Raw genomic sequence first — 17,935 nt, 5'->3', positions numbered from 1 at the left:
AGAGGCTGATCATGCTGTTCACGACCAGCCAATGAGAGGCGTTTATGCTGTTCACGACCAGCCAATGAGAGGCTGAGCTTTCGGCTCGTAGCCAATAGTAATAGTCGGTAGTTTGTGCTACGCGCTCCGCTGAGAGCCTCCACGCAGCCTGGGATCGGGAATGTCCGTGTCCGTGTAATTTCCCCGCGGAGCTCTGGAAGTCATGTTCGCGACTCGCGGACGCAGCGAGGATGTTTTTGCTCTTGCGGTTCTCTGGATCGCTTCGAGCGTCTGTTCTGTTCTTCCTGTTCACGGCCAGGAGGGTGAGAACCATTTATCGATCGCTGTGCCGCGTCAGACGCGCAAACATTTCCTGCGAGATTTCCTGAATGAAATGAATAAATTGTATTTCAGGAACTGGCTGCGCCGTCAAGTTCGTAAATCTGTAACTGCGCAGATTATTTGTAGTTCTTGTCGAATAGATTTTACGCATCTAAACTGAACTTTATGTGTTTAAGTTTGTAACAAAAGGCTTTATTATTTATGCCGCAAAAAGCGGTCTACGGTTGCGCGTGTGACGTCACGGTGCCCAGCTATCCGCATACCTTTCCCACAGGTGTATTTATTTATTTATTATTGATGTTCCTGTGCGTAACGAATCAGTGACCGTCCGTAAACTCAGGCAAACAACAGTCATTTACTGGTCACGCTGCAGAACGTTGTTGTGTCTGTCTGTCCCTGGAGCTCAAGTGTCCTCATGTCCTGCATGTTTACAGGCCGTTACCTCGTCTGGTTCAGGCTGTTCTTACCGGCACGAACGCACCAGGGGTTCATTTAATGGGGAAACATTTCACCTTTAGAGGCAACAATGTTTTTGACTCACAAGACAAGGAGGAGCGGTGGCAGGTTCAGCGTCCTGGTCGCTCAGGTTAACGGTTAACCTGTGAGGGCATGCAAAGAAAGCCCCGGGAGGAAAATAAGGTCGCTGGACCGCTTCGGTTTCCGCTCTTCTGTCTGGCTGGACAGTTTGAGTCCAGTTTTGAGTACCAGTCAAAAGTTTGGACACGTTTTACATTTACTATTTACATTGTAGAGCCTCGCTGACGACATCAAAGACATGAATGAAGACATATGAGATTATGTAAAGAGAAATCATGTGAAATAACTCAAAGCGTGTTTGACGTTTCTGATTCTTTAAAGTAGCCACCCTTTGCTTTGACTACTGCTTCCCACGCTCGGCCTTCTCGCCGTGGGTTAGGTGATTTTAGGGATGTGTGGAGCTACCAGAACTCTGTTTGACATTTAGCTGGGCTCTAATCCCAGGTGCACTTAAGTTGGGATTTCTGAGGCTGAACTTCTCCTCAGCAGCAGAGGCGACCTTGGGTCTGTTCCTGGGGCGATCCTCATGAGACGATTCTTTTTGCGACTCAACTTGGGGTGGGTAGATTAAAAGTTTATGCCATTTTCTGGACTGACTGACCTTCAGCTCTTCATAATGATGAACTTTTGCTTCTCTTTACTGAACTGATTGATTATTGCCGTTTATGGGTTCTAACCGGTGCCAGATAGGGCTTGTCAACAGCGTAACCATCCTGACTTCTATACAGCCGGACTGTTGCTCCCAACTCCATTAGGAGCACAAGAAAATGAAACCCTGACGAGGCTCACCCGTGAAGTAGAAACCCACATATCTTCAATTTGTATCTACAATGTAGAAAGTAAGAAATATAAAAGAGAAACATTGCGTGAGACGGTGTGTCCAAACTTCTGACTGGAAGTCTGCAGCTTATGCTGTCTGAAGTGAGGAGCAGCCAGGAGACTGTCGGTGAGGGGGTTCCGTGAGCAGGAGGAGATTACGGGCCGCCCAGAACCGGCCCTGCATTGCAGCTTCCGTGACGTCCCACGGGAAGGTTGTCCGTCTTCGCTCTGTTACCCACTGTCACAATATTTTGTTGTGGCATTTCCTGGGAATCTTTTGGGAGCTTGAGGAGGCGAAATAGCATCCAAAGGTTAATGTTGTTTGGAGCCGATTGGTCCTCAACCTGGAGAATGCCAGGCTGAGTGGAGGGAGACTCCCCCGTTTCCCCTCAAGCAAACACCCACGAGCCTTTTATGGAAGACTGGGCAGATGTTTAGACCCAAATGGACCCTGGTGGGTTTTTACACATTCTGACCGTTGTTGGGACACGTCAACACTCGACTTTGTGTTGTTTGGTCTTGTGCCTGCCCCCCCCCCACATATCTCTGTGAACCCTTTGGGAATTGACTGCTTGATTTTCTGTGACCCACAAGACATTAGAGAACTAACTAGTTGTGATTTAGTTATATTTACTCTGAATGTTATCTGTAAATGTTAAGTAGTGTTATCGCCTTTTCTGCCAGGAGTAACGTATCTTTTTTTTTCTCTCAGTAAAACAGTTTACGAGAGTATCCTTTGTGGTACATCCAGAGGTCGTAGTCTGTAGCCCTTGCAAGTTGGTGGTTGTCCTCTCATCAATAGAGAAAATGGATGGATGGATGAGTACAGACATGCACTCCTCTGCCCTGCATGTTCAGAAGAGAGTTATTACTCTATTATTAACTGAAGTCCCACATTTTCTGTTAATCAAGGAGAATTGATGAACTGTCTGCAATTATGTGATTGATCGAGGCGCTCGTCTCCTAATGCTGTCTACAAGTGAAACGTAATTATTCTGTGCTACCCTTCAGCTCTGTAAAATAAATAGACGTAATCAGAGGTGGAGGAAACGCACCACTGAAGTAAAAGTATTTATACAAGTATTTATACAAACAAATGCATCTGAGAAATATACTAGTTACCAAAGTAAAAGTACGTATTATGCACATTCCGCATTGCTGGCTCATGTCTGTTCGTCATGTTAGAACTGGTGAAGGTGAAATCTGTGACTGATCTCTTCAGACTTTGCAGTTTTCTCCCCGGGGAATAAAAATGCTTCATCTAAACTGCTGCATTGTAGTTTTTCATTTTGTACTCTGAATCGGTAAAGTAACTAAGCATCTAAATTAGGAGAGGAACTGTCCCTGCACGTGTCCCAATGTGTTCTCTGCCCGTTACAAGTCTTCCTGCTTGTCTTTGCTCAGGTAACGGCTGTGGACACACGGTGCTGGCCGCAGAGTCCGGCACGCTGGCCTCCCAGAGCTATCCGGGCACCTACCCCAGTAACGCCTGGTGCAAGTGGAGGCTTCGGGGGCCAGAGGGGCAGCTGCTGAGGCTGCTGTTTGGGGATTTTGACGTCGAGAGCAGTCCAGGCTGCAGGAATGGCTCTCTTGTTTTAACGGACAAGAATGGAGAACTCATCCTGGGTAAACTCGTTTACTGCAGATATTTCCTCGCCTCCTCTGTTGATTCTTTTCTCGAATACCTGTTGATTTACTTTTTATATGCCATAGCCCTGTTTGGGGAATACACGGGAGGCCATTTCACGGACTTGCTAGCTGAAGAGGCAGACACGATTTCGCAATAGACACATGCCCATCTTCAGACCAGGTGTATCAGGTTGCGTCTTGAGGGCACGCACTAAAATCCGTGTTAACAGATTCATGAGGTAGAACGATTCTGCCAGGCTGCCTTTCGTGCTTATCGCTGTTACTCCGCGCAGCCTGCCTCCTGAGATATTTGCATGCCTCTGATGGGGAGGTGTTCTTATATGCAGGGTTTCCACGTGACATTATATGGCTCACGGTGGCAGGCAAGGGATGCAAAGCGTAACAGGAAATCATCATAGGCTTAGACTGACATAAATCAGCCTATGTGTTGACAAAGGAACGAACGATGCTAGTCGAGCCTTTCTGTTTGTGTTCTCTGCTGTGATGTGGGTTTGGATGATTGTTCGCAGGCCCGCTGTGTGGAAAACTTGCTGCAGCGCTGAAGAATGTGACGCTGAGCAGCAATGAAGTGACCGTACAGTTCCAGTCGGGTCCACACCGCTCTGGACGAGGGTTTCTGCTGTCCTACGCCACAGACCAGTATCCAGGTACCGGTAGCAACACGTGTTACTGGTTCATTCTGTTTGTGTTTTCCTATGAATGTTTTAAAGTTCTTATCTGTGTGGGTCACATCTCTGAAGAAATAGGCTTTTTCCCGTAACGAGTTTAGACTGGTGCGATTGTAACACCGTGTCTGAATATTTGTCCTTGTGTAATTGTGTACGTGCACTTGTGGGTTGGAGTGTGTGGCTGTGAGTGCATGTATCTTATTGCCATTCAGAATCCATTGCAATCTTTGCTTGGGGCCATTTATTTTCTCTCACAAGCTGATTCTGTCTTTCAGCTTCAGGCCTAACTTTTAGTCTTCAGTAGTGGATCGGTTTCATTTTCCACTTCCCTCCTCTTCATCGGCCCGTCGGAGACCACTGACCTCATGTTTGCTCCAATCCAGGGGTTGATAAATTAGTACCGTAGTTATTAATCTCATGTATTTGAACTCTCTACCATCGTTACAGCAGCAATACAGCGTATAACATCAGAACATTTTATTTAGCTACTGACATTAAAAGCGGTTTATAGATAATGCGGATTAAATTGCGAAACATGGCCACGGCCGGGGTCCTTCCTGTTTATCGGTTTAACAAACTCGTGGATTCATTGAGTCACATTGCTCATCTATATTTGGAAGTAGTTTCCTTTTCTCTGAATGGACTCGTCTGAGCGCGGCGGCGTACGTCATGGTTTCCTGTTTTCAGCTAAGTTGTTTGTGAAGCTCAGCCCGGGGTCGGATGTGAACGCCACGGTCTGTTAACAGTGATCATATAGTCACTGTCTCCGTGCGCTGTGACAAATAGTAACAAAGGGCTTAGCCACATGGACAGTGATGACCGCTCATCTCCTAATATAGCACACTGAGAACATGTCTCGCACGGATCGTGTGTGTGTGGTGTGTGTGTGTGTGTGTGTGTGTGTGTGTGTGTGTGTGTGTGTGTTATGTCCCCCAGAGATACCAAGTCATTCAAGGTCCAATTCAAGTCCACCAACTCATCGTATTAGAAAGGTTGCACAAATCAGTTGTATTTTATTTAGGGGCGGCAGTGGCTCAGACGAAATGAGGAACGTGTGCTGGTGGCTGGAGAGGGGACAGTTTTACCCTCGGAGCACTGCCGAGGGCCCCTTGAGCAAGGCACCGACCCGCAATTAATCCGGGTGCGCCGATCATGGCGGCGCCTTCACCCTATGCCCTCTCCGCATGCTCTGGGGCCCCGGTGCATGTGTGTGATTGTATCAAGGGGCCCCTGTACTCGGGTGACATTTTTATACTGTTGTGTGTTTGTGGTGTAAAAAGCGTGAAATATAATGACAATAAAACTTAATCTTAATTGTATTTTTTGCTGTTGCAGATCTCATATCTTGTTTACAACGAGGATCTCACTTTAGCTCGCAGCATTTGAGGTAATTCGTTTCCCAAAAGACGGTGCGTTTCAGTGTAGGAGTGAGTGTTCCTCACGTTGTTCTCCTGTTTGTCAGTGTGTACTGCCCTGCTGGGTGTAAGAATGTCACCGGAGATGTTTGGGGAAGCTCTGAACGCGGTTACAGAGATGTAAGTGTTCATTTCATCATATATATATATATATATGTGTATAGAGGTACAAGTTAAAAATAGAATTCATTGTGAATACTCTTCCCATGTTCTCTATGGCAGACCTCGGTCTTATGCAAGTCTGCCGTCCATGCTGGAGCTGCGTCCGACGCCCTGGGAGGCCGTGTTGCCGTGACTCGTGGGAGAAGTCTCACTCTCTATGAATCCACCTTCGCGAATGGAATCCTTTCAAAAATGTGTGTCCGCTTATGTTTTTGGTTTTTTGTTTGTTAGCTGGAGATAAATTTACGCTCTATTTAACTTTGGTTTAGCGGCTTCTGCACTGACTGACTGAGCTGTCTGTTTTTGACAGGGGATCATTATCTGATAAGAAGCTGCTCTTCACTAAAGGTATCGAGCAACACGCGGCTTCCATCACTGTTGTTTCACTTCTTCACGGACATAACCAGTGTTCTGTTTTTAGGTTATTTTGTTTACTACATGTGAGTTATTGATCTTGCGCGTGATCCAGCACAGTGAAAAGATACATCTGCAGAATATTTTTGTTCGTAGAGTAATCAATGTGGATTGCATAAAAGAAGGTAGTCGAGGTAATACGGTGGAACCTCGGTTCTCAAACGACTCGGTTCGCAAACAGATTTTCGGAATTCAGACAGAGGAGCCAAGGCGACCTGAAGGCGGCGTCTACCCGAGTCGGTTCGGTTTGAGTCGACCTGTCGTAGGAGAGCAGCTGTGCACCTTTTTCGCTTCGTCTGTGCGTGTTTTTTTTTTTTTTTTGCATTTATTCTTTTGAGCTCTTAACCATAAATCCTGATCCCGTCATCTCCCCTGTTTCCCAAACAGGATGCAACAGCATTCTGACTATTTCTGGTGTGAATGCCTCGTCTTACTGGAAGAGGACCGATCAGGAGCGTACAACGTCCTGGACATCCGTGAACATGGGCTCTCAGTTCCTATCATGGGTAGCAGCGGATAGTGATCCGAAGCCATGGGTGGAACTGGAGCTGAGCGATAGGAGCACTATAACAGGTAAACGTTTATTTCTTATGAAGCTGTGTTTCTGTGTGTCTCTGTATTAATTTAAACCATTTCATCATGTCCCCCCCCCCCAGGGATGATAACAACAGGATCACATGACGGGTGCATCAAATCCTACGTCCTCCTTTTCAGCAAGGACGGATCAAATTGGAAACTTTACAAAGGAGCACTCAGAAAAGATAAAAGGGTGCGACATGCAGAAGTCACCAATGTTCACGTGATAGACAGGAGATCTGAGGCGTCTAAATCTACAGTGCAGGCTGAATGGTGTTCTATATGACTCAATAACTTGGTTGTCATGGTCCCCAGGTGTTTCAGGCCTATACTGATGGCCACCTTCGGGTTCTCAACAGCTTTTTTCCTCCTGTAGTGACTCGGTTTGTTCGGCTACAGCCTCTGAGCTGGCATGGCCGAGCCTCAGCTCAGGTCCAAGTCCTGGGCTGCCCTGTGTCCAAGGTCACAACAAGGTTACGCTCATCACCCGGTGAGCATTCTTAAAATTAGCGGGAATAAATTTGAATGTTGACTTCGTGAGTTCATGCGAGTACTTGTGGATATGGAAGGTGTTCCAACAGAGTCTCCGTCCATCGACGTTAACATGGTCACACCGCGCCACACCTCTCCGGCCCTGACAGACGGCCCGGTTCTAGTAGAAACGAGAATCAGTATGTGCTTTTATTAAATCAGAAACGCGCTATATCTGTCTCTCATATTAAACACTGTCTGCATAGCAATAAAGCAAGCATCCCTTGCTGACAAGCGTTTGTTCCTCCACCTGCAGCCTCCAGTCAGCCAGTTCTAGTGGCAGTGGGAGTGGTTCTGGCACTCTTGATGTGTGGCAGTGGTTTGATGGCGGGAGTCTGGTGGAAACGAAGGTAGATACTGTTGAACTTTACGTTTGTTTATTTTCCAAGAACGGTGTGCACGCGCTATTTAAGATATATTTTTATACAGGTAGTCGTCGAATTACAACCACAATTTGTTCCGAGGGGATCGGCCGTAAGCCGATTTGGCCGTAAGTCGGCCCGTGTTTAATTACCGTAAGTGTATTACGCTGCAACATGATTCTGTAAATGAGGCGTATAAAGAGACCGTTTCCTCTCGGCAGACGTCGTGGATGAGACCGCTGAAACCGTCGTGCACTCGATTCGCTCGCTTTCCAGCACGTCGTTAAAACACGTCACAGAAGAACCGGTGCGGTCGAACTGTCGCAAGTCGACGACTAACTGTATACACACCACCGGTCCAACGATTGGACACACATTCTCATTTAATGGTTGTTGATGAGTGATGTAAATAACTTTATTTTTATTTAATCCTAAAACACTTTTGCCTTAGAAATGACTGAAGCATCAATCCATTATTGAAATCATTTTTCTGCTGAACCTCATCTTTATTGGTTATACAAAATATGAAGTCATGGCATACTTCACAAATTAATGTTAGTATGTAACTTATCTTAACTCTTATCATTCATCCCCTCCCATCAGGAAAAAGGATTCACAAATCAAGTACTCCTTACCTAAAGGTAAGCCGAGTTCTCTTTGATTGTTTCCCCGGTGTTTTTCCGTCTTTCGTTTTAAAGGCCTCTGACTACGCGTTTTGTGTCTTGCACAGGTTGTCAGGTTTTCCAAGCAAAGAACCTCTCCTGCCCACAATCAGAGCTTATCTCCTACCCTCTGGAGAGGAACGTCCATGATGCTCTACCTAACCCTCCTCTTAATGGTGAGAATTTAAAAAATAAAAAACTATTTTTTTATTATTATTGTTGATTTTGGTATATTTTGATGGCCGGAATGGATACATTTTTCTTCTTCAGTTATTTTATAAGGGAAAAATCTATTTGACATACGAGCGAATAACTTATTACTTGCAGCCGATTCCTTGTGTAGCTTCTTCATTGCCCATTCAGAGTTTACCGGTGATCTCATGCTGAGCGCTCTGCCTCTCCTCTAACAGTCCTGTGTTCAGTGGTCAGTTTTAGGAGCTCCTGCCAGGCTTGACAGGCAAACGGCTCCATCCACGCTCTGTCCATTCTTTGTCCGGCCTCAGCCCGTCACCCAGTCGCAGTATAAACATTCCTTTCTTTGGGACGCGGAGCCTCTCTGAAAGAGGCCCTTTAATTGTAGCTCAATAAAGGGCGCTAGCCTAACCCCCACCACCAACACTAGTCCCCATCTCAGCCTTCTCCCCCCAGAGAAGGGGCATTTCACTGTGAGGTAATGGCACGTCTTTACGTATGTGTTCAGTTTGGAGACAGAGAAGCGGATTCATTTTAGCGCTGTTGTGCCGTGACTGTCTGAAAGAGGCTGTTGTTTGAGGCTGCACAGCTGCTGCAGGTGCTCGACTGACCTGAGATGAGACTGGCGTAGAGAAGAAACAGAACTTTTCAGGAAAAACAACATTTAAAGTTACTTTAAAATAGATTTTTGGGCACTATAAATGACAGTTGGTGGTCTCTTTGAGGAGCGGCATGTTGATCTATTGCTTTGTGGGACTCATTGAAATGCTGAATCTTGAATACAACATGAATAACAGACTGACTCTAATCTGTTTCTTATCTCGGCAGGTAAAGCCGACACAGTTTTCACTGCTATTGTTGTTTTTTTTTTCTTTTTTCCAGACTATGCTGAGCCTGCTGTTGCAGCCATTGGACAGAAGATTGGGTCAACATTTAGACCCTCCTCAGATGAAGGCTACACCGCCCCCTTTACGTTCAACCATTACGATACTCCTGGAAACCTCCCGGAGTACGCCGAGCCTCTTCCTCCAGAGCCCGAGTACGCCACCCCGTTCACCGAGCCACCCCCTGAGTCGCCGGAACCTCCACCAGCAGCTACCGCTGGCGCCGGGGCAACATCCAGCCACTCCCAGTATGACTGCCCCTCACACAGAATGCTGTCCAACGGCTACTGCACTCCTGCGCTACGTGCCAATGGTCCACGGCCCGTCAGTGTGGTTTACGCCGAGCCCAATTCTTGTGACTCCTTAATACAGAAAGACACTGATGAGGGGCCGTTGTGAACAAAGTAATTGTTGTTAGGGAAGCTATGGCTGTCATGAGGGAACTCTTGGGGTTGATCTCGAGTGGACACAGAGCTGGACAGCGTTGTCCAGGGTACCAACGTCCACAAAGCTGAGAAGTCACCTTGGACCACTATGCATGTACAGTATGAGATTGCAACACAAACGATCTGAGAGTCAGGCGGATGCAAATATTTCGTTACAGGAAGTATGTAGTTGTACAGTGGAAGTATCCTGTAATGTGAATGCAGGTTCAGTCGCATCTCAGAGATGCTGTTCACTGATGGAATGTTCAATCGCAAGCTGCACTTTGACAGAACACATTCAACGTATACCTGTTTACTCGTGAATGTTACTGACAAAGCTTTCACAATGTATTATTTCAATATGTTGTAAAACGTGCATTTGAGATTAGAAGCGGGCTGTAACAGATTGGATGGCAGTGTTCCTGTTTCACCACTAGGTGGCTCTCTTGGCCTTTTACACGTCTGCTGTTTCTCTTCTGAAGACTATGTCTAACAACATAGCAAAAATCACAAACATTAGGTTATGATGTATGTTATAACATTGTAATCCAGAAAGGCACAATAAGCAAGGCGATGTGATTATTACAGATCAAGTTACTTAAAGAAGCCTGAAAAGGCATTGCTGTTCATATTGATCATATTAAAGTACGTTTTTTGTTCTTTTCTATAACAAGGGTCATGTAGCAGTGGTTGTCATCCGCCGTTTACAAAACTGTTGCACAATAACTATATTTAACTGTCACATTTAGCAATGAATTTACCAACATTGTCTCTGCTGAATAAGGCACAAGAAAATAACTGAATTAAGAAATATAATTTTGGGGCTGGTGTGTGATTGCTGCAACAAGATGTTGAAGTTTAATTCAATCTGGCTTTGAGCGCTGTAGCTCCGGCCGATCTGTACCAACCAGCTAAAGTTTCTTCATTAACTCAAGTGCCCCAGTTTTTGCGTGTTTTTCCCGACTTCCTAAGCCCCACAGAATATTCTTTACGATGACTATGCAAACTCAAAACCTACCAAATGAATAAAGTCTCTTCTTTCATCAGAAAAAGCAAAAGTGTGTTCCTCCCATTTTTCCTTCCGGAGTTATTGGCCGTTGAAGAGAGGCACATTTCAATGTCAGGGTTGGCGGTGAATGTTTGGCTTTCGAAAAACGTCTTTAGACGTGAATGGCACTCGAAGAGTTGATGTGAAACTCAACAAAAAACAACTCGTACATTGAAAATGAGCTGAATTGTGCATACAGAAGGTAAAACTCTCCCCTTGTTGGACATTTGTGTTTGACAGAAGTTCACTTAAGCCTATAATTTAAAAATAAGTAATGCAATCAAAGACTTTTCTCATTCAATAAAACAAATGTTTTTAACGATTAGTGGATTGTCTGCTTGTAAGATGCAGCAACGACATTCAGTCTACATCGTTATCACCGATACTCTCATTTGTGTGTGATTCTTCCCTCCTCTTCCTCCTCCTCCTCCTCTTCCTCTCTCCCCCCAGAGGAGTAGTGCATTAGAGTCTGATGCCTGTTCCTGGATGGAGCATCCTTAAATCTCAGGCCACAATCCTCACATGCATAGAGAAGCAGCTCCCTGTTGCTGCCTGGGTTTCCACCCTCTGACTGGGATTTGTTCTCGTTGCCGCCGGCGACAGCCGATCCCGGATGAGCAGCAGCTGTCTCTGGAGATTCTCGGTGTGATTCTGGGGTTTTGGAAGTGTTTAGCCCGACTTTGGCTAAGTGTAGAGTTCGTGGGCGCCCCGGTAGACGACGACGCTCTGCCGGCCCACGAGCTGCACCTCCGGCTCCCTCAACGTGCTCGGGGGCCAATCCGTGGACGGTGCGGTGGTGAAAGCGGATCCCAGACCGATTAGAGAAGCCTTTCCCACAGAAGCTGCAGACAAAGGGTCTCTCTCCTGTGTGGATACGGGTATGGATCTTAAGCGCTCCCGACTGGGTGAAACATTTCCCACACTGGAGACAGGGGTAGGGTCGCTCCCCTGTGTGTGTCCTCTGATGTGCCCGGACCCCTGCCAGATGGGGAAACCCCTTTCCACAAAATCCACAGGAATAGGGTCTCTCGCCTGTGTGGATGCGTCTGTGGATCTTCAGAGCGCCCGACTGACTGAAGCTTCTTCCGCAGTCAGAGCAGGCGTAGGGGCGGGCGCCTGTGTGCACGTTGAGGTGGATGCGAAGGTTGCTGTGGGAGTTGAACGTCCTTCCACACTCTGTGCAGATGAAACCCGGCGGCTTGTGAGCGTGCTCGGAGTGCTGGTGTTGCAGCAACTGAGACGGACGGGAAAAAGAGGCCGAGCAGTGCATGCAGGGGTGCAAGGCGCTCGCAGAGGCCCCTTCTCGCTCCTCCTGTGGCTGAGCATTCGTTTGTCTGTACTGGTGGCGGCGCTCCTGAGTACAGGCAGGAAAGGAGCGCTGGCAACACGCGCAGGAAAAGGGGCCGGCTAGCTGGGGAGCATGAGAGCGTACAAGCTGCGGGCAGGGGAGACGAGATGCCAGAGGACAGTGGTGGTGATGGAAATGGTGACGGGCATGGGTGTGAGAAAAGGGGGAGGCGGCGCCTTCCCGGGGATTCAGAACCTGGGTGCAGGTTTGGAGGCTGCCATGGCAACGCAAGCAAGGGATCAGGAAACGGGACACGGAGCTTGTGGCCGCCCTGGGATGGGGGCCGTTCTGCTCGGTGCCCCGAGCCCCTCTTTCTGCCGCCTCCCTCTGGGGTTGATTGGACATCCTGGCCTCCTGCTCCAGCGTGTCGGTGCCGCCGCTTGGTTCAGCGTCCGAGGCGGTAGGATGCCTGTGGTACGCCGCATCCGAGCGCGGCAGTGAAGGCAACGCCTGCTGGGGTTTTAAGTTCTCAAATGTAGGTGGAAAAGTGGAGAAGGGGCAGTCTGGGCAGGCACAGGAATAATGCACATCTAGAGATGAAAGAAACACGAATGTCTGTGATTCCCTTTGTTTTTTTGCAATGAAAAGATAAAAACCATAAAAAGCTGAAGTTCTAACCGTCTCTCCTGTCTCTGGACTCGCCCTTCCTCTGTGGTGGCCCCGGCTGGAGCCGCCGGCCTGCCTCTGACTTGTCGTGGGAAGATCGAGGTTGTTCCAGCAGCTCGGGTGAAGCGCCCTTGAGCCCCAGAACCTCCCCAGCAGCGCCGGCGCCCCCCCAAGCTGCGGTTAGCAGGTCCGGCTGGTCCTTTTCAGTGTTTCCAGGTGTAATGAGATCACCGATGAGCTGATGCATCTCCATCCAGGAGCATTGGCTCTGCCATTTAAAAAAAAGAGAGCGAGAGAAAAAAGCAGAGTTGCTTAAATGCATCTGATGCATAATTTCACGTGATTTAAAAAGGACAACATTTACAGCTTGCTCTGAAAACATCGCTCCGTCTCAGGATCGTCTGATTTAAAGGATGTTTACTCACATTGTCGCTGCTCTTGTCTTTGTCCATGAATGTAATGGCGCTGTCGCCAGACGGAAAGGCTTTAGCGTCGTCGCAAAGATTTCAAAATGTCAGACTGACTCGCAAAACAATAAATGCGACGACATACATGTTATTTATGACAGTCTTGCGTCTCGACTGTAGCCATAGCCAATGAGCGTAAGGTTCTCACGCTGATATCTTTCTCCCAGGATGGTGAAGGCACGATCTACCTAACCCTCTCTCTGATTGGCTTAGCCGGATATTTGTATAGTTCTAACCAATCAATTCTCTCCGTGACGAAACCTAGCGGAACTAAACCAACGCAGACAGCAAGTATTAGCCAATCAGAGTCCGAGCAGGGCGGGTCATTCTTTTGCCAGCCAAGGAAGAGAGATTGGTCCCTCCTACTTAAAGGCATATATTCTCAATCCGGGTTCTTTTGTGATATGACAACAGCTCATTTGTGGATATTTTTAACTTTCGGCATTAATCTAAAACGTAAAATGCAAATTTTATTAGTTAATTCCTTTAAGAAATCAGGCGTCTGCTCCAACGTCGAGACTAAAGTACTTGGCCGAATATTTACGATGTAAACATTTTCTTATTAATGTGTGTGCCTCCGTAGCACAGAATGACAAATTAATGAAGATCTGTACCTTGAAAATGTGACGGAACATATTTGCGGGCGAAGGAAGGCATTTCATGTTTCACAGTTGACAAATTTATACTCCTCTTAGCTCGACAAGGCTTCAAAGTCAAGAGTGAAACTGCTTTTTGAGTTTTACCATGTAAAGAGTGCAGTACCACAAAAACACACGCATTGTAGTCCTTTTCAATGGAATTACCGTGACAGTCATTTTCTATAAGAACCTCACAACCAGACGTGTGTAGACTCTCTCACGCACATAAAGGAAAACCCATTCACTGATCTTACATCAAAAACAAAGGTTTATTTGCCTTTGCAAAATATCAGAGACTTGCAGATTCATCAATTCTAAAATTACTAACATTGTATTCCTTAAATATTAAAACAGTACAAAAGCTCACACAAATAATCTACAAGAAACAAGTTTCCAGGTGAATGCTATAAAATATTTTCATTAACTATTAACCATAATAACCCAAAATATTAAATCTTGCACAGGCTTTCTAAGTATTTAAGTAACAATCTGCTTTGGTTACTCAAACCAAATGCTTAACCATAAGTACAGATAAAACCAATGTCACTACTTGGAATGTTTTGCTTCAATTGGCTAAAAGACTAAAACGGAAGTTGAGCCACGGCTGATCAAACGTCAACCTGCCGGTGGCTTGCCTGGCTTCTTCCCCATCCCTCAAATGTTGCAAAAAAGAAAACGGGTCAGTAGTTTTGCAGGATTGTGAGAAAAGTCTCTTTCTTTTTCTCATCACAGAACATTCAAGAACGCAGAGAAACAAATCCTTATTACAAATCATCTGCAGACGGATGCTGTTCTGTCCCAGCTTCTCCCCATCCCCCCCATCAAGTCTAATGGAATTGGCATAAGAAACACCTAGCATTGAACGTCACACGAGTCTGGCTGCAGAATGACGCCTCGCCCTCGTCTGGTTTACGTGGTCGTAAGTGCGGTGCGATACGGCGTGCCTTTTACAGGATGTGGACTCGTCCTCCACAGATGGAATACTCTTCCCCCCCCCCCATTTGGCGTTCATGGAGAAGGTTCTGCTTCTTTCTCCACATCAGGATCAGAAGAGCCTCGATCTTGTATCAACACCGACTGCGGTTCATCCTTCAGGTCTATGATGAGAGCAGAGGGCGCTGCATTCACGTCAGTAAGGGAAAGCTCGGGAGGATCCATTTCAAACTCTCCTGGATTTGATTTAACGGTTACCTCGCCGTCGTGATTTTTACAAGATTGTCTCTCGGTGATCTGAGCATCGCCGCAGGTTTCAAATTGCCTTGGTTCACTTTTTACGCAAAGGTCATCGCCAGTCGACTTAAACGGCTGGTTCTTCTTGGACAAATCCAGAGGCGCTTCACATTCTGCACCTTGCTTGACCCCAGGCACCAAATCCAGGGGTATATTTAGCAGCGGCCCAAGAGCAGCACTCACTCCAAGATGTTGAAGTTCGATCTGCGTAGCTGAACCCGGCGGCTTTGGAGAGGCTGTCGATGGGAGCGTCAGGCCATCGGTTTGCATCGAACCAACGGGAAGAAACAGGAGAAGTTTAGCACCTGGGGGTGGCTGCTTCTCAAGGGTTAACGTCCATGACCCATTTGACTGAGGACCGTCATCAGACACACCTTCTGTCATAAATCCTGAAGGACTACGATCATCCACGGGGGCAGCAGGCAGGGGAACAGTCTTCTTCGGTTTTGATGAGTCATGCTTTCTATTGAGCTCTCTCGTTTCAGGTGAAGATCTCTTCAAGGCCTGATGCTTTTTGGAGGGACTCTTAAACAACAGACAAAAAACAGGCCAATCAATGGATGAATTAAACAGAACGTTTTGTGAGATGTTCGTCAAATTAGGAGGCACTTAATCTCCAAGATCACAACAGAGGGCCACCAGGAAGGTTTAAAGCCACCTTCCAACAGGAATGGAGTTTCCCTCTCTGCGCGCGAGTTTAAGGGTCAACAGGGATCTCCTGACAGCCGGCGGCTAAATAACGACAGCTTCTGCAGCACGAAACAAACAAACGGCGTCCACACTCACCACGGGCCGGGGCGTCCGTCCGCAGGCCTTAAGGTGGCTGTCGTAGTTCTGCTGATGGGGAAAGCCCTGTCCACAGCGCTGACAGAGACACGGCGACTTCCCAGCGTGTCCTCCCATGTGGGACATCAACAGCAAGGCCGACCGGAAACCTTTGCCGCACTCGGCGCATTTCAGCACCCTCTGGTGAGCCCCGGCGTGCTTCTTCAGCTCCTCTGACGTGTCGAACCTCTTCCCACATTCCAAGCACCTGATCTCATCCGTCTTCGGCTCCTGGTTGCCCCAGCAGCCGGTGTCCCTTTTGTGCTGCAGGAATTCCCCCTGACTGGGGAACTCCCTCAGACACGCCACGCAGTGAATGTGCTGCGGTTGGCACTTGTGCTGATGGTACAGCTTCGCCAGGCGGTAGTGGCAGCGGCATCGTATGCAGGTGTAAGGCAGCAGGCCGAGGTGGGAGAAGCTGTGTTTCAGCAGGGCGTTTTTCTTCGTAAAGGTCTGCGTGCAGTCGGTGCATTTGAGCACGCGATGACACGGCCTCTTCCGGTGGAGCGCGAGGGATTCTCGAGAGAAACGCCGGCCGCACGCGTCACACTTAATATTCGCCGTGCCTTTGTGTATCTGCACGTGATGCTCGCACGCCTTCATGGAAGTAAACACTCGTTTGCAGAGGTCACACTCGTAAAACTCTCTCTCAAAGTGAGTGCAGGACAAGTGGACTTTCAAGTGATCCTGCGACGCGAAGCTTAGCCGACAGATGCGGCACCTGAGGGGATTCGCCGCGCCTTGTGCGTGCGTGCGGAGGTGGACTCGGTAGTTGTAAATCTGGCTGAAGCGCTTTCCGCACTCGGCGCAGCAATACGGCCGCGCTCCGGTGTGTCGATTCATGTGGTCTTGGAGTTTATCTTGGGAGGGCAGGCGGAGATCGCAGACGCTGCAGCAGAAGTCCCCCGAAGGACTTGACTCTGTGGGGAACGGACATGAAATAAAATCACGTCTGAGGTTCGAAGACTCAGCCGGCAGGAGAAGCCTAAAGACACCATCTTATAAATAAGTAATTAGAGCTGAATGGAGACAGCAGCACACATTTGCGATGACGTTTTATCGACTCAGTACGGCGGGGCTAATGTCCTGAGCAGTTAAATCATTATGAGGTCACAGCGTTTTAACATTATCACTGTTTCCTTGTAACTGAAGGTCATCGAATGCACCGCTTCAGGTGAAGACTTAAAAAATCTGTCGATGTGAAAGATCGTCCTCACAGGAAGCCGTGTGAAATCTATTTAGTACATTTAGAACAAAGTTTGTAACAAGCGTAAATAGTAATAGTGCATTTGAGGGGGGGGGGGGGTTGTTTTGAGCGTGAGATTAATTCATAATTGATAGCTGCAGGAAGAGTAAACATAGCTGTAATTGCTGCAGAAACATGTCACTGATTCAAACGGTGTGTGTGTGCGTGTGCGTATGTGTGTGTATTAACACACAGAGATAATAATTAAAACATGGCTTCATGCTCAACGTGCCATACCACTGCTCCGTTCCTCACAGCCATCTTCCTCATCCGTCTCTTCCTCATCGTAAACCTCTGAACCGTCGCTGTCGTCCGTGTCGTCCCTCACATCCGGCTCGACTTCTGCCTCCCGCGGCGTCAGCACGTCCGGAAAGCCCATCTCCGTCAGCTGGATGTCGATGGTGTACTCGATAGACATGGCCGCAGGCTGAAGAGCGACGCTGGTGAGAGGGAAGCGGCTGATCGATACGTGGTTACAGTAAACGAAGCACGTGACCTTACCTGTCGAGCGACTACGCGAGTAGCTGGTCTCCGTTCGGGTCTTCTTTTATTATTATTTATTGACACGGAGGCGGATTTACACCTTAGTAACGCTCACCTGGCGGGACAGCCGATGTTTGGCGGACCGATATGCGCGAGGTCTTTACCGTTTGCGGAATTAATAGCGAACAAAACGCGAAAGGACCGGCGATAACGAATGACCGGTTCAGACAGCGACACGCTGACGCTAATCTATTCTACGGTGAGGAGGAAACATTAGGGCCAACAAAGAAAGGAAATACCCGCAGACCCTCGAGCGCTCCTAGAGGCCGGGAGGGGCATTAGAAGAAGTGGCAGACAAAGACCTGCACAGGTGGAAGCGCCACGCCCCAGATTTATTTTATTTTATTTAAATCAGGGTTCTAAGTT

At 47.6% G+C, this 17,935-nt stretch overlaps 3 protein-coding genes across 3 annotated transcripts; 1 reads left to right on the top strand and 2 right to left on the bottom strand.

Moving 5' to 3' along the window:
• The first annotated feature begins 202 nt into the window (after positions 1–202).
• si:dkey-34d22.1 (discoidin, CUB and LCCL domain-containing protein 1) lies at positions 203–10,676 on the top strand. The gene is made up of 15 exons (XM_068758590.1): positions 203–302; positions 3,082–3,303; positions 3,837–3,974; positions 5,331–5,382; positions 5,458–5,530; positions 5,633–5,766; positions 5,883–5,920; positions 6,374–6,559; positions 6,643–6,755; positions 6,878–7,052; positions 7,132–7,233; positions 7,350–7,443; positions 8,059–8,096; positions 8,186–8,293; positions 9,192–10,676. The coding sequence occupies exons 1-15, from the start codon at positions 203–205 to the stop codon at positions 9,590–9,592; spliced, it is 1,974 nt and encodes a 657-aa protein (XP_068614691.1). The 3' UTR covers positions 9,593–10,676.
• A 378-nt stretch (positions 10,677–11,054) lies between these two features.
• Positions 11,055–13,072, bottom strand: si:ch211-79k12.2 (uncharacterized protein LOC568844 homolog). The gene is made up of 3 exons (XM_068758569.1): positions 13,046–13,072; positions 12,633–12,888; positions 11,055–12,544 (listed from the first exon to the last, which is right to left on the bottom strand). The coding sequence occupies exons 1-3, from the start codon at positions 13,070–13,072 to the stop codon at positions 11,055–11,057; spliced, it is 1,773 nt and encodes a 590-aa protein (XP_068614670.1).
• Positions 13,073–15,687: 2,615 nt separating this feature from the next.
• Positions 15,688–17,444, bottom strand: wu:fe05a04 (zinc finger protein 660). The gene is made up of 2 exons (XM_068758557.1): positions 17,264–17,444; positions 15,688–16,700 (listed from the first exon to the last, which is right to left on the bottom strand). The coding sequence occupies exons 1-2, from the start codon at positions 17,442–17,444 to the stop codon at positions 15,688–15,690; spliced, it is 1,194 nt and encodes a 397-aa protein (XP_068614658.1).
• Positions 17,445–17,935: the final 491 nt, after the last annotated feature.

The sequence above is a fragment of the Brachionichthys hirsutus genome, chromosome 3, assembly GCF_040956055.1.
Source record: "Brachionichthys hirsutus isolate HB-005 chromosome 3, CSIRO-AGI_Bhir_v1, whole genome shotgun sequence".
In the NCBI taxonomy this organism is placed as follows: Eukaryota; Metazoa; Chordata; class Actinopteri; order Lophiiformes; family Brachionichthyidae; genus Brachionichthys; species Brachionichthys hirsutus.
The sequence above is the reverse complement of the archived record's forward strand: the minus strand, read 5'-3'. Positions and strand labels throughout refer to the sequence as shown.

Excerpts from the sequence above, each read along its gene's own strand:
- si:dkey-34d22.1 (XM_068758590.1), top strand. The coding sequence starts at position 203 with ATGTTCGCGACTCGCGGACGCAGCGAGGATGTTTTTGCTCTTGCGGTT. Across the intron at positions 5,531-5,632 it reads CTGAACGCGGTTACAGAGAT|ACCTCGGTCTTATGCAAGTC; the intron begins GTAAGTGTTCAT and ends TCTCTATGGCAG. Across the intron at positions 6,756-6,877 it reads CACTCAGAAAAGATAAAAGG|GTGTTTCAGGCCTATACTGA; the intron begins GTGCGACATGCA and ends CATGGTCCCCAG.
- si:ch211-79k12.2 (XM_068758569.1), bottom strand. The coding sequence starts at position 13,072 with ATGGACAAAGACAAGAGCAGCGACAAT. Across the intron at positions 12,889-13,045 it reads AAGACAAGAGCAGCGACAAT|AGCCAATGCTCCTGGATGGA; the intron begins GTGAGTAAACAT and ends TTTAAATGGCAG. Across the intron at positions 12,545-12,632 it reads GTCCAGAGACAGGAGAGACG|ATGTGCATTATTCCTGTGCC; the intron begins GTTAGAACTTCA and ends TTTCATCTCTAG.
- wu:fe05a04 (XM_068758557.1), bottom strand. The coding sequence starts at position 17,444 with ATGTCTATCGAGTACACCATCGACATCCAGCTGACGGAGATGGGCTTT. Across the intron at positions 16,701-17,263 it reads CTGTGAGGAACGGAGCAGTG|AGTCAAGTCCTTCGGGGGAC; the intron begins GTATGGCACGTT and ends CGTTCCCCACAG.